At 38.9% G+C, this 15,615-nt stretch overlaps 1 protein-coding gene across 1 annotated transcript; it reads left to right on the top strand.

Moving 5' to 3' along the window:
- The first annotated feature begins 722 nt into the window (after positions 1 to 722).
- RXYLT1 (ribitol xylosyltransferase 1) lies at positions 723 to 12,037 on the top strand. Its single transcript, XM_086884573.1, has 6 exons — positions 723 to 974; positions 1,387 to 1,566; positions 2,531 to 2,633; positions 7,853 to 8,167; positions 9,839 to 10,009; positions 11,077 to 12,037. Exons 1-6 carry the CDS (start codon positions 833 to 835, stop codon positions 11,492 to 11,494), a joined length of 1,329 nt encoding a protein of 442 aa, XP_086740699.1. The 5' UTR covers positions 723 to 832; the 3' UTR covers positions 11,495 to 12,037.
- Positions 12,038 to 15,615: the final 3,578 nt, after the last annotated feature.

Raw genomic sequence — 15,615 nt, 5'->3', positions numbered from 1 at the left:
AGTGACCCTGGGCTTTGAGAAACCGGGTGTGGTAGGAAGTGTCCCTGCCTGTGGCAGGGGGTGTTGGGACTCAATGATTTAGAAGGTCTCTTCCCACTCCAACCATTCTGTGATTGCTGCCACTGCAGTCATCAGGCTAAACTTACAGTTCAGCAAGAGTATAAGCAATTAAATTAGATTAAGGATTTGGTAGGATGGCTGTAAGCCTATTTCAGAAGACCTTCTAAGACAAGTTGTTACATTTCTGTTGGAAACAAGCAGTGGTCCATTCAACCAATTTTAGTTCAAGGTCAGAGCAAGGTTTAGTGTTCATAAGGGTAAAAAATTGATCAAGAAAAAACCCACGCATACCCAGAGGAGGCCATGGGTCATGCAGTGCATTACAATCTATACTTTTCTAGACTTTCTTCTTTGGGTAGGTGAAGGTCACTGTGCTTTTGGCTACAATTAGGGTCACGGTGTTTGTCTACAGGCAGAGGCTGTACACGAACACCATGTCTAAAGGTAGAGGCCTTACAGAAGCTGTAGCGCCTAGCCTTAAGGACTCGTGGATAGTCATTCTATTTTTCTCTGGAACGTGAGTGACTGATCCATGCAAGCTTTCTCCGTTATAATAAAATTCCCATAATCTGTCTGTGCTCTTCATCTATCCGTTTTCAGCCTGGTTATAGCTGTGCCGGCAGCGCCCGTGGAGCTGCGGCCAGGCCATGCCATGGCACCGGCGGCTCGGAGCCTCCTCGGCGGCGAGCACGGCCCAGGCCGGCGGGCGGAGTCTGCTCCCGCCACCGCCTCCCGGCGCCGCCCGCCGGGCCTTCCGCCCACGCCGGGCGGGATGCGGGCCGCTCGCAGGCGGCTCTGCTCCGCCCTGATCGTCGCGTACGGCCTCTTCTCCCTCTACGCGGCCTACACCGTGTTCTTGCGGCCGCGCCGCCCGGCCGCCCCTCGCCCGCACCGGGACCGCCGCGGCCCTCGAGGTGAGCGCGGCGGCGGGGCCGCTCCGAGCCGCCCTGCCCGGCCTGTCCGCGGCCGGTGGGGCAGCGGCAGCGGCAGCGGGGTTGGTGCGGGGCCGGCCCGGCCCGGCCCGGCCCGACGGGCGGCGCCTGGCGGCGGCCTCTGAGGGAGAGCGGGGCCGGCGCCTCAGCGCCTCAGGCCGTTCCCGCGGGGGGGCCGTGGTGGCACCGTGCGGCCCGGTGGCGGAGAGAGGGCGGCGATGGATGTGGTGGTGATGGTAGCCATGGTGGTGGTAGCCATGGTGGTGTTCCCTGCCCAGGGCTGAAGGATGGTTGTCAAGTGCAGCGTGAAATTACGAATTTGAGAAAATTCGTCAGTCTTCCTAAAGCTGTGAATTTGATTTTTTTTTTTTTTTAATGTAAATCACGCTTTTAGGTTTCACAGATCATGTTGCCTTGGGAAATGAAGATTGGAATCCATGGGATGCGGATGAGAAAAACGAGCTGGCTGCTTCTCAGCAGAGATATGAAGCTAATCTTAAAATGATAAAATATGCGAGGTCTCACCTAGAACAGACCAATCTTAGAGTACAGATTTGGGGCAAGGCAGCAATTGGTAAGCAGAGGTAGTCCATGTCTACTGGTTATTTAACCTTTGTGGTATAACACTTTTCTCTGTTTCCTGATGATTAAAATTTATGTATATGATTCAGTAATATACATATTGGTACATGAGGGCTATTAAGGAAATCCTAGCTGTTATTCAAATTCATAGCAGTATAAGAAGTTCAACTCCAGTTTCTTTGTATCAGTTCCTTTCCAGGCTTTTTTTCTGCATCTGTCAAGGAGAATGTCTCAGTTGGCAAAGAAACACAGTTACTTTTTAAATCCAGTCTAGTTTCCAGTATGATGCAAGAAGAGGCCTCTTACTTGCCTAACCAGATTATTTTTGTCAAATTTACACTTCGTGAAATAAAGCATCACACAGTGAGAAATAAAGCGTTTTCTGTATTGCAGTGTACTGTCACTTATGAACTTGGAAATTCTTCTGTTGTGGAAGATACTGAGTTTCCCCTCTATACAAACTGAGAGCCAAGGTCTTCTCAAGCTCTTCAGCTACTGCTGAAGACACATCACTGTTCTTACTTTAGGTTTTTTGTAAATGCTGGGCTTACAGTTAAACTTTCATGTAGCATTGTAGAGCACATAGGTATATTACCTGGTATATTACCATCATAAAAATAGGTGCATTTCACAGAAGCTTAAGAGAAGTATGCTTGTCCTTAAAATGCCAGGTAATATTTGCTCATTTTTAGTGGTGCAGGTGCTGGGAAGAGTTGCTAACAGAAGCAGTAGTGTATATCTTCATCTGCTGATACTTTGTCAGAAAGAATCTTTTTAAATGCTAATGTAGAAAAAAATCATCTTTACTAATTCCAAGTCATGTTATACAAGAAGCTCTAACATTTTTTTTCTTATGTTGTGATGCTTTTTCGTTTTCCAGAAATAATTTTTTTTTGGAGTGTAGAGGAGGCAAGATCTGTACATTCAAATTCTCCAACATGTCTTCATTTACGTAGGTCTTTACCTTTGGCAACATATTTTTGGGGGGCACCTTGAGCCAGCTGATGTGACTGCACAGTGGAGAGAAGGAAGCCAAAAAGCAGGAAAAACATACTTCAGGTATTGTTCATGATGTTGATTTCAATTGTGTAAACTTTAACAAATAATTAATTGGAAAGTTAAATTAAATAATGCACTGCTCAAGCATTATTTTGCCTATCTCAGAGTTGTGGTTATTTTAATACAGTTGCAAATACTTTAATTCTGTAATGTTTTGATAACTATGGAATATGCACACAGCTTCTCATTGAAAATTACCATTTTTACACGGAAACACATACTTGATAAATCTAACCAATTCTAGACCAATCATGTCACTGTTAAAAAATAGAAAACTAGGGAGCAATTTAATCTGCTTTTTGATGGCTTGTGTTATTAAAAAAAATACGGAAAAACTTAACAATGCTGAGAGAAAGAACAGCCAAGAAACCTCGGTGGCAGGGTCAGGGTACAACCCCAAGAACAGTTGGGATTGGGGGCTCATAGCTGATAAAGTCAGGCATGCATATGTGAGGCAGGAAAATGTCTCCTGCTATTTGGTCTCTGCTGTATTCAGGGAAAAGGGACTTGGCTCATTCATTCGTAAATAGGAATGTGTCAAAACCATAATTTGTTTCTTTTTATAACAAAGGCTATCTGTGAGACTTAGCTTCTGGTTACCTACTTGATTTGCAAACAAAAATTTTGCATGGAAGGGAAGATTTCACTTAAAGCACTGTTTGCTTTAACAGTGGTGTTTGATCTGTAATCATGTATATTTTAAGACTGTTGTCGAATATTTTATATTATTCAGTGAATAATACAGAGCTTTTCTGTGTGTCCCTATTTAATACAGTTTTAATGCTTTCTGTGAAGATACAGTGGAAGCTGAAGGATTTTTTTTCTATTTGGCCAGTTAGCCAGTCTGCAGAAGTAGGTCTCCTGCAACATTTAGTCCCTTGCACCAGGACTGGCCTGTTAAAAAAGTTTTCTTTTAATAAATAAATTACACAGTTAAGTGAGTTTAACTTTTGAAACATGTGTTGCTTTAAAAGGCTGTTTTTCCCTTGCACAAGATGTGTATCTAGTTGAAATATTTCAAGGTAGTGTTTGAAGTACGCCTGTGATTGTGAATTGAAAGGAGGTTTTAAGTGATCACAAAACTTCTAAAAATTATTTTGAATTGTTTATCAAAGTGTCTAACAGTGAGCATGGTACAGGCCATAGAGTCTTTTCAGAAGAAATAGGTGAATTTATATACTCTTCAACAGAAAAAGCTGTATTCCTTGTCTGCAAATAAAAGATGATCCTACAGGTTGAGAGAATCAACTATGAATGATGCTACTGCATCTTGGTAGTCTCCTTGACAGAGCAATAGAGCTTTCAATTCACAAATACAGAGAAAGGATACAGCCCTTTCTTTGAATATTGAACCAGTGCAGTCTTAGTGGCAAAAGACTTTGTTGTTTCCAGAGTCTGCCATGATAAGTTATCTTCCTGGTATTGACATGCGAATTTCTTCAAGCTCTTGCTTTTCACATTTATAACATGAAAACAATTTGCTCTGCTTAATGAGTCTGCCACTTGACTGATTATGGTTATTTTCTTTCTAGTGTGCCTGTTTCAGATGATTAATAACTTCACATGTTTCCTTAGGATATGCATCTTTCAAATAAAGACTTCTATACTTGCATTTAAATACCTTCTTGTTATGTGTAGATGAGCCAGGGATAATCAAGTCCCTATTTTAATTTCAACTTGGATGCTAGGCCCTATAAAAATACAAAGCTTAAGTTTAGTACCAACATAGCAAAGGTTGACTTCTGACAGACTAGTAGAAACTTGTTGTGCAAAGTATAGAACATATGTGATATAACTCTTATTTTAACAACTAGGCTTCTGAAATAGCTACTTTTTACTCTATTTGGAAATGTTGTGGAGAAGAATTATGTGATTTTGGTTTCTCACTGGTTATAAGATTTTCTAGAATTGTTTACTGCCTGGCTGAGGTAAATTATCTCCATTTGATTACTAGATGAGGCTAGAGGGAGCTAGCTGAGGTGACATATTTGGAGAATATGTGCTGCTCTGCAGTTTTCTGTGGTAAGTCTAATGATTGTTAAAAAATAGACCTCTGGTGAATGTTTTCAAAGAATACCAAATTTAAAGACACAAAAATGCCAAAATATCACTTGAACACAGTTGCATGAATAAGTCCATTTTGTGTGTATTTATATATATATTTGATGGAGAATACACATCTCTATTATGGATGCTGATGGGTTCATTTTTTCACCAAAGAAATTGCCAAAAAATACATAAAGTATCAGCTTCTGCATAAAATGCAGATTTTTTTATTTAAAAACAGGAGGGGAGAAGGAACTTCATAGCTGCGGATTTTAGTAACATCTTGGCCCATTCATACAAAAAGCAAGAGAGCAGAAACGCTTTCTCTGGCTTGAAGCAATTCACACCATTCTCTTCTGTCATCTAGGAAGATGTTGTATAGCACAGAGTGTCAAACTTCTTACCTCTTTATTTGGTAAGAGCTTTCCTATATTTCTATTCCACTAAGTCACACCCTCTCTATTTTATAAACATTCAGTGCTGCATTGCCTCAGTCAACCAGGAGAGGTTTCTATCTATCAAAGGATTCCACCTGGGATAGTTTCTGGCAGTTTAGTTTTACTAAAACCCAGTAGTGAAGCTTTTTGAAAATCCAGAAACACTACATCCACTGGTTCCTCTTTATCTGTGTTCTTATTGACATGCTCATAGATCTTCATCAGATCAGTGAAACAGGGTAACTCATTTCGAGCAGTGCTTATCCTTATATGTAATCAGTGATCTTACCTTGCCTATTGATCTTACCTTACCTATTGATAAGATCAGTGATCTTACTGCTTATTACAGATTCTTCCAGAGAGGGAATTAATACTGACTGTTCTCCAGAGTCCTGTCAAGTTGTTTTTGGTGTAAATACGGTGAACCACGTAGCAAGCATAGTGTTTCTTCATAGTGACAGCTGCATGCCTCTGCCAGCAGTTCTGCAATTCTGTGTTCCTTCAAAACTCTCAAGTGAATGCTATCCAGGTTCAAATCCTCCATTTGATATACTATTTCTGATCTTCAACTTTTTATTTCTTGCTGAAGCAAATAAGTTAGGTGTGGGAATCTCCCTTACTTTTCTGTTAAGCCATATGGGGCTGGGGGGGAGGTTCTGTGTTGTTTACTTTTTGGATTGAAGCACACAGCATGTCTAGGCTTCTTATACAGTGTTTTTGAACAGTCTACAAGCTCCTTGAAAGTTTCTTGTGATTTGGACTGCTCATTTTCAAGTTCTTTTCTTGTTTTTTCTTTCATTTTTCTGTAATTCCTTTATTGCATATGGATTATCTCTATGCTGGATGTATTTATTACTATTTCTCCTGCTGCAAGTGTTAAATTTAATCATTGCTGTTACAGAATGACTAACCCCTTCAGAATGGGCACTGTAGGACCCAGTCTAAAACAGCCTCTTTTTTTATGACTGTCTATGACTAGTATGGAAAAATAAGGGGTTTGTAGAAAGCAAGTCATGTATTTAGTCCAAAAAATGTAACCTTTCCATATTATCTTTGATCTAGCCTTCATATGCATAGTTAGTACTGTTGGGATGATTTCCTTAACTTTGCAGCTTTTGTAATCTCTGTTCTGTTTCCCAATCCCAATTGAGTTCTGACTGGGAGTTAATAGTACAACTCTAGCATGGTGGTTTAATTATTAAAGTATGGGATTTATGAGACTTGCACCATGTTACTTTCCCCCCCCCCCCCTGTAATTTTATACCATTCAACTTCATGTATTCTTACACACAGGTCATTGCTTCCTAACCTGTACATCTTGTTATTGCTGTAAAGATGTTGAAGTGCTGTGTCATAGAAAAAACCCTTTTTCCTCAAGCCACTTTTCAAGGTGATCACTGGACCTGTACATATTTGTCCCTATTTTAGGCATTTCAAAACTCAAGGTATCCTCTCTTAGGAATTCTAGTGATTCCGTTCTCATTGTCTGTTAAACTTTGGATTTAAGTCTTGATGTGACTTAACATTTAATGTATTAGAAGTCTTGATTCCAAGTCATGAGTCTTACAAATCTCTACTCCAAAATACATCACTCCCACCAAGCCAACAGCATGTTGGCTTAATGTGGGTTTAAAATACACTTGTCTAAGGTCAGTTTGTTTGACACAATCTCACTGGAATAGTTTCTACAGCTTTTGTGGTGAGGGTGTTTTTTCCTCAGTAAGTATATTTGAGCTAAAACTAGCTGTTAGTCTCAGCACTTAATGAGTTAAAACTCATGCCGATTCTAAATTAAGTTTTGCTGGTAGCTGAAAAACTAGCAATGCAGCAGACCTAGAAAACTAGCACTTAACTGGCTCCTAGCAAAAAAAAATACTGCTTTTTGTCCTTTTTCCCAAGCTGTGTAACTGCTACCTCTTTGCACTCAGTCAATAATCTCTTAACACACCAGGTAACTGAAGAGCAGGAGCTGGCAAATACTGATTTATTTCACTGCAGTTCATAAATGGCTTTTGTCAGATAACTTGCAAACGATTAAAGATTTAATGATTTTGCTATGTGACTGAAATTCTTCCATTAAATACACTGTGCAAGATTTAGAAATGCTATTTTATAACTAAAATGTTTACATTTACTACTTTATATCAGAGCCTCAAGTTTGACCTGGGTCATGCAACTAACCTAAGTTTACATTCAGATATTTCTTGTGTTATCGATTCTACTCAGTAGAAACTTAATCAAAATACTGAGAAAAGAGCTAAGCAAGACAAGCTATCACTCTTAATGATACCAGATTTAGTGTAGTCTTCAGGTTTTGGGAAGGACCTCTCTCTTGTTCTAACACAGCATTCATTGATTATTACTGGACTTAAGAAAATGTTTAACCTTTAGTGAACATCAAGGTGCACCCTTTTTTGAAAGGTGATTTGCACACATTTTGAGGTCTGAGTATGGTATTAGTTCTGATTTATTGACAAAATACCTTATTGAAGTCAATCCCCTTTTTCCTGAATAAAAATGAAAGCAGCTTTACTCCTGTGCTAAGCAGTAGATACTATCAACAGAAGTGGTTATAGTTGCACAGTAATTTTGCAGTATATTGCATTTAGTTTATCAAAGAAAAAATAATGGAGTACATACTCCGTTATTGTGTAGAAAGACTAGCTGGAAGATTGAAGTCAATAATTTGCCTTACAAAGTCTAGCTTTATTTAGTGTTGTATTTTGGTTTTCTCAGCTTCCTCACCGGCCCATCTGTAGTTCCCGGCTACTTCTCGGTGGAAGCGGAGCATGTGGTGCTGGTGCTGAACGGGAGGGAGCCGGCGAAGATCGCCTACGCCACGCAGTGGCTGCACTACGCACAGACACTGATGGAGACCCGCAAAATCCAGCACGTGGCAGTGCTGCTGCTCGGGAGCGAGCAGTGCAACAACGCCTGGATTCAGCCATACCTGAAACGAAACGGGGGATTTGTAAATCTGCTCTTTGTTACCTATGACTATGCCTTCGTAAATGAAGAAGATATTTTCCAGTGGCCTTTAGGAGTAGCTACGTAAGTGCCATAGACAGGAGTTGCACTTGATTAATTAATTGTTGTGCATGAGGTATGGAAAATATGACTGAGTGTTACTGCTGGTGCCCAAAACAATTGTAATAAGTAAATCGCAGAACACGATCCTATCAGTCAATTTCTAAATCAGGCATTGGAGTCTTTGAAAGTTGCATTTAGCAATAAAAATGATGACAGGAAAAGAATAGTCGTGTTTAGGAGACCTTAGGAAAATGAACCTGTGTCTCCTAAAGTTTTCTGTTTATTCATTCTTCAGTAGATTTGCTCTTGAGATTTATCATAACTGCTGATGCAATATGTTCCAATTACATGGAGATTCAAAAGATGTTTATGTAACTAAATAACTTTTTATTAGTGGCAGGTACTATTAGTTCAGGAAAGGAAGGAGTACTTTTTTTAACCTCCATTATGGCTCAAAAGATTTCTGTTTGGAGTTGTTATACTCCAGTATCACAGCAGTGTAAGCTGGCTTAACTGCTTGTTTAAAAAAATCCATTTTTGTTGTGCTCAAGTGCTCAGACTACTTATGTGGACTAAATAAAGTTTCAGCTAGATATACTACTTCATATAGATATATTACTTCATATTAGCAGAGTTTATAGTGGTCTAGCTACTTACCAGGGTAATAGAAGCTGAAAGGAATACAGGATTATTTTCATATCTTGTGTTGAATTTGAATTCAATATCCTGTATTGATCCAGTTGGCTCAACAAGCTGGAAAACTGTATAGATCTTTTTTGTATACAATTTTAATTTGTTCACAGTGTCTCTGAAATACACAAAATTTGGACTCTTGATGGTGTCAAAGAATTGATGGTAAGTTCCTGAGTGGAAAGATGTTGAGTTTTGAGATACAGAGATTAAGGTGACAGTTAAGAGAAAGCAACAGCACTTAAAGCAATAAGCTAGGGTGCAGAGCTGGCTGGAGAAAGATAAATTTGGTATCAAAATGGGGTTCCTGGCCTTTGCATAAAATGGCTGTAAAAAAATGGGGTTAAAGGCATTAAAATATGCCAGATTTTCCAAATAAAGAGAGAAAATGAAGATGTAGAATGATGCAGAAATATTTATCATGAAGGGACAAATGGTTATTAGAAACTAAGTGAATTAACATTCATCATGCAGTAGGAGAATGAGGGAAGGACTGCCCCATCAAATAATGTACAACAAGTTATTGAGGAGCCAAAAGATAAGAATATTGAAATTCACTCAGGTCAAGGTGAGATTTTGCACTGAGAGGTTACCAGTGGTATTTTCAGTAGATAAGCACATCCAGAGATCAAGGTAGGTGAGGCTTATGTGCCACTGTTAGCGTTAAACTGGCCATTTCAGTCAAAACTTGTGGTTGCATCAAGAACAGCTTCTTTGGAAAAGCATGTTAGGACATTCTGTAATACGTACATGTAATATTTCTGATGTTGAAAGAAGATGTAAGTATTCTGGAAACTTTGTGAAGGGACTGATGGGGGCAAAGGGAATAAAGACATAATTTTAGGAGAGGACTTAAATTGATTTACTTGTGGGTCGGTCTGTATAGATAGGGATTGGCAACAAGTAGGTGGGTTTAGTCTTAAAATATGATGCACTGAAAAATAAATGTTGCAAAATGTTTTCCTTTGATAAAGTTGTCTAACTTGCACGTTGTTTTTACAGCTACAGAAATTTTCCGGTTGTGGAACCCAGCTGGTCAATGCTACATGATCCGAGATCATATCTATGTAATTTCTTAGGAACAGTTTATAAGAATTCTTCCAGAGAAACCCTAATTGAAATTCTGAAACAGGATGGGCTTGACAAACTTTGCTGGATTGCAGCCAGAGAACAGTAAGACTTTAATATACTTCATGAAAATATTGAGGTTTTTGTCTGATTCATTATTACCAATCTTTTATTGAGTGTTAAAAAATAGTACAAATGAAGGTAATCAGCCCTGTAGGGTAATTGTAAGGTAATTAGTTGGGATATTGCAGAGACTCTTTGTTTAGGTCATCATAACATAACTGCCTTCCTGTTATATTTTACATAAAGCACATTTTTAAATCTAGTATAGAAAAATCTCCTACATATATATATATATAAAACTATCAAAGACCATCTGTTTTTTTCTTACAAATATTTGATTATGAGAAGAAACACTTCTCCTGTATTTTGTGGAGTTTAATGTCTTTCTAGAGAAAGGAAGACAGCCAGATTTTGTTGTGTTCCACATGATAGTGGATTTAATCTGTACAGCACAGTTGTTTTTGACTAACAAGAGTAGGGTTCTGATTCTGTTTCTTTACTTTGAAAAGCATCACCTCTAAAATGCTGGATAGCAGGCACAGTGGTGCTCAGTTAGACCTTAGCTGCCCTGATGAAGAGTCTCAGGAGATGAATTGTATCTGTGACACAAACTCTTATCTCCCAGACATACTGAGACACTTCAAATAGATGAATTCAGTTTAAACAAATTGCTGTGTGTCCTAGCTTTTGAAGAGCAAGCTTTTTCTGAGGCCAAAAAAAGTCATTAAAAAGTCCATTGAGTGTCTCAGTTTTTGTCTGTTTCTAAAGTGTGCTGTGAAGTAAATTGATGTATGCATCATCCAAGTCATGCAGAAGATTTGAAGTGGCGTTTCAATTTGTTTCTTACACTTCTAAGTATTAATAATTTCTGAAAAGGGCCACATATTACAATCTATTTTTAACAGTGACATTTTCAATACATTTTTAGAAGACTTTTAAAAGCAATGAAGACTAAAAAGTAAAAGTCAATTGACTGTGTGTGTAATATAAAATTTTTACACTGATAGCATTTTCAGTTTTATAAATAATAGAAATAAAAGTGTATCTCTAATTTTTCATTGTGGTACCTGTGAGAAAAATACTAATTTTCACCCCTTTTACCTTCCTAGGTGGCAGCCTCAAGAAACAAATGAAAGTTTCAAAAACTATCAAGATGCCTTGCTGCAGAGTGATTTGACATTGTGCCCGGTGGGAATAAATACAGAATGTTACAGAATTTATGAGGCTTGTTCATATGGATCTCTGCCCGTTATAGAAGATGTAATGACACCGGGTGATTGCGGAAATTCATCAATGTACCACAGTGCTCCGCTGCAATTATTAAAAACCATGGGGGCTCCATTTATCTTTATTAGAGACTGGAAAGAGCTTCCTGCTATTCTAGAGAAAGAAAAAAAACTGAGCTTACAAGAAAAGATTCAAAGGAGAAAAAAGCTATTAGAATGGTATCAAAACTTCAAAGCATGGATGAGACAAAAATTCATTAATACTTTGGAAAATTCATTTTTGCCCAGTGATAAAGGATAAATTGTCCCTTTTGAAAATCTATAATAGATGACAGCTTAATTTCCATTAACCTGAGGCAGCTTTTACTTAAAAGTAACCTCACAGGACAGATGCATTCCTTTTAAAGTCAATGGAATTGCTCTAAGCTTGGCCAAGAGCTGCATTTGGCCCTCCATCCTTAATGATTTTCAGAGAGGTTGTTGACATAATAGGATGGCACAAGAATGACAACAATTTTGTTACTATTTTCAAATTTTCTATGTTGCTGTGCAACTTGATCAAATTTTTTAAGGATAATATCTTTGAGCATGTGAATTTGGTAAAATCCAACATACGAACATCACTTGTGTTTGAAGAAAAGAGAATGGAGAGTGTATGGTACAGGGTAATTTATTAGAGAGACTACAAAGTAAAAGCATTATGACAAAGTTGCCAGGTTTATCAAATTCTGGTAAGTGCTTGTTTTGAAAATGTGAACTGTTTACTTGCTTGACATTTCATTTCCAGCAAAGTGACCATAATGCTAAAGATTTGGGAATAAAAATGTGTATTTCAAGGTAAAAATAGAGAACTCTTTCTTGAAAATACTTGATAGCAATATATTTCATCTTGATCTTCAGGTAAAAACTTACTTTTTTTAATTTCTTTTTAGTCTTGGGCCATACCTTTCTGCTTTACTGGTCTTCCGTTAGCTGTAGTTACAGCTGCACATTCAGAACACCGGGCCTTAGACATGAACCTGCTTGTAGCTTATCTGGTTCCTCAAAATCTGCTGAAGCTCGTCAATGCCAAAAGATGGCAGAAGTGTAATGTGGTAAGAAGTGTAATGCATGTTTATGGTACTGTGTATACCATGAACAATTTCAATGTTTTTTTGTTAAACCTAGCCAAAACGATCTGTTCCTGTTCTTGAGTGTGAGCAGTTCCCTCCAGTGTGTTCCTCCGAGCAGTAGGGACTGCACACACACCACTGCCATACCAAAGGGGTGTGGTAGCCACTTCTGTCTGACCACAGCATGACACATGGGTTCATTCTCCCACAGGAATTAAAAGGCCAGTGCAACTGTACAGCTACGTAGATAAGACATTTGTGTACTGTCTAGTTCTGGAGTATATATATCACACAAGAACCCTTCACTAGGTAATCTAAATTGTCTGTCTAACATGAACTTCTGTAACTTACCACCCACACATTTCATCTGAAGTGTCCTGCAGTTTCAGTACAATGCAAACATACTCCATTCAGCTGAGATGAAGTACAGCAGTGAGTTGATGAGCACTGCTTGTAGGTGCACCTTGTTAGACCAAATTCACAACAAATGTCCGTACTTAGGATCTGAAGCCCATCAGTAGTACACAGCACCCAAGGGTTAGAGGAAGCTTGAGTATCTACAGTAATCATGGAATGCTTTGGGTTGGAAGGGAGCTTAAAGATCATGAACCTTCCCCTGCATGGGCAGGGACACTTCCCACTGTCCCAGGTTGCTCAGAGCCCCATCCAGCCTGGCCTTGGAATGAATCCAGCTTTGTGGATGAGGCATCCACATCTTTTGTGGACAACCTGTTCCCATGTCTCACCACTGTGTGACAGTGCTGTATTTTTCCTCTAGTAGAGACTTTATTTCTAAACAAGCTACAAAACTGCAGAACAATTACTTAGAGCAGTGTTTCTCAACTTGTCAGCAGGAGATCCCTTGGCACTCCTGCAAGATTTCAAGAAACTGCAGAAAACAGCTCTGAAAAGTCTTTATCAGTCAGCTGACTTTTGTTATAAAAGAGGATGCAGCTCCTAAAAAAATCATAGTGTGCAGGTTGAAGTCTGAAAAGCAGTTGAGTGTTACTTGGGTCATTAGCAAAAGAAAGATGCTGCTATTGATGTGCTCATTTCTAAGTAAACGTTTTTTCAAACTCATGGCAATTTTGTGTTAAGGGAGGCTGAGACATGTACTGAAATTTTAGTGGAATTTCACTTTGCAGCTGCTTGCCTGCTTGGCGAGTTCAAAGGGAATTATTTTATCTATTGAACCAATTCTTGACAGTTCAGAGTTTTCAGTCCAGCAGGAATTAGCACCAAGAGTTTTTTCTTGTGTTCTATTTCTAGTGCTAATGGAGCAAAACATCTTGAAGTCAAGGGAGGGTTTCCTAACACATTAGGCAGGTGCTAGTGTTCTAATTGCTTTCTCATTCCACTGTCCAACTTGTGGAAGAAATTGTCAACTCCGCTCTATTTAGATCCAGAGCTGAGTAAGACCACAAAAGGGACCTTGGTAAAGAAAGGATGAGACTGAGGGAGGAAAGACAGTGAGGACTGCAAGAAATCAGAGAGGATGTCATACAGTGGTAGAGGAAACTGGTTAAAACAAGGGAAGTGGTTAAGCCACTGGCAAAAAAAAGATGGCATGCCACATCCACATAGGAGTAGATAGTATCTATTGTCAGTGAGAAGATAATGAATCAATTCAGGTGTTAATAGTAAGAGGAGAATGATTTGATTGCATGCTCTGATTTTGTGCTTAGCTGTCAGGTTCAATACTGGGATCATGAAACATCACTTTCCCAGCACAGAACAATGCCTCTTGTAACTGTGCCTGGTGTTTCTTGGAGAGATGCACAGTACTGAGCCTGTCTGGAGTTGGAATGCCAACTGTAGCTCCAGATGTTAGATTGCTAATTATGTGATGTTTTGCATCACGCTTAGATTAGTGTGTGGAGTACATAACTCTACCAGCTTCATTATCAGGAGCATTTCTTGTTGATGAAGACATTACAAATTAGGCTGAATTGCCTTGCTATATAAGAAGAAACAGATCCAGCTTTTCCTACCCTTAGGGTAACTCCCCTACATTATTCTGAGCTCACTGAGTGGCTGTGAACATATGGCATAAACAGTTTAGAAGATCAGCTTCTAGAGAGCAATATGATTGTAAAGAAACATAACCAGTCTTCATAACTGTTTGTAATTCTGTAGATAAGGATGTGGTTTGAAAAGGACCTATCTGCCATTTACTTAATATTCTTGGATATTTAAGTTGTAATAGTGTATTTCAAATGTTAGGTTTACCATCTTTCCAGGGCTGAAACTTACACTAGGAGTGATAAGACAGAGAGTTTTCTAGAAGCCTATCTAACAGCAATTACTAAGTTTGAAACAGGATTACTTCGTGCTGGAAGCACCATTTTCTCTCTTGGCTTGCTGCCCTCACCAAAACACTTGCAAAACCACAGAAATAAAATCCTGTTGCTTCTTGGCAAATGCTGCATGTTAGTAATAGCCACTTAGAACCGGGTAAACTCAGGAGCAGCTTCCATTCCACTGAGTCCTAAATAGTTCCAATAATTCTTCCTACTGTGATCGGAAAAATGAAGGATGATTGAACAAGATTATGCTTATTTTGGCTTGTACGTAAAGATGTACTCTCCCCTGATGTTGGGAGAGGCAAAGGTATTTCAAATGCAGTTCCAACTGTGCTGTAAGAAACTGCTGCTTCCAAGAAAACTGCTAGCATAAGACATGTTGGGACTGCCATTTCCCAATAGCTAAGGATTTTAATGTTTATGTAGTGCTGTGACTCCTACACAAAGGGTTTGATGAATAAGATGAGAAGAGCTGACCTGATGAAAATGTGCCTGAAAGGATGAGGTGCAGTTTGTATTACATCCCAGGACTCTGTGTTGGTTGGGGTTTTTTTTTGCTTTCTGAGTTGAAGTTAAATAGTTTGTAAAGTTAAAAAGTTAAGTTAAATAGTTTGTATTATAAACCGTTCAGGGATCATTCCAAAGTGATGCTATAAAAACCATGCTCTGCAGCAGAAGTGACAGTGGATCTAAAATCTCATTCGAGCAGTCCGTGCAGTTTCAAAGAAATATAAGGACTTACTCCTCACCAGTCCATGAATTGTAACTGATAATCCTCTTGATAAAAAAACAACTGCAGAAGGTCATGAGAGCAGTGAATATTTAAACTATTTGGGTGGGTCAAATTTCAGGATTTCTTCAGTGTCTCCCGAACAATAAAAACAAGTAAATGATTTTCAATATATCTTACCCGTGTAAATTCCTTTTACTGCTAATCTGAGCATGGAGAACTGCTTTGAGTGTTAAAATTTCTCTGGTTTTGAAGGATGTAAAAGCTGAAAAGGTAC

Source organism: Cyanistes caeruleus, chromosome 4 (genome assembly GCF_971803275.1).
Source record: "Cyanistes caeruleus chromosome 4, bCyaCae1.hap1.1, whole genome shotgun sequence".
Classification (NCBI taxonomy): Eukaryota; Metazoa; Chordata; class Aves; order Passeriformes; family Paridae; genus Cyanistes; species Cyanistes caeruleus.
The sequence above is the reverse complement of the archived record's forward strand: the minus strand, read 5'-3'. Positions and strand labels throughout refer to the sequence as shown.

What these genes read in the sequence shown, in the direction of transcription:
- RXYLT1 (XM_086884573.1), top strand. Translation starts at nt 833, where the DNA reads ATGCGGGCCGCTCGCAGGCGGCTCTGCTCCGCCCTGATCGTCGCGTAC. An exon ending in GCAGGAAAAACATACTTCAG is followed by an intron (nt 2,634 to 7,852) that starts GTATTGTTCATG and finishes TGGTTTTCTCAG; the next exon opens with CTTCCTCACCGGCCCATCTG. An exon ending in TGGATTGCAGCCAGAGAACA is followed by an intron (nt 10,010 to 11,076) that starts GTAAGACTTTAA and finishes TTACCTTCCTAG; the next exon opens with GTGGCAGCCTCAAGAAACAA.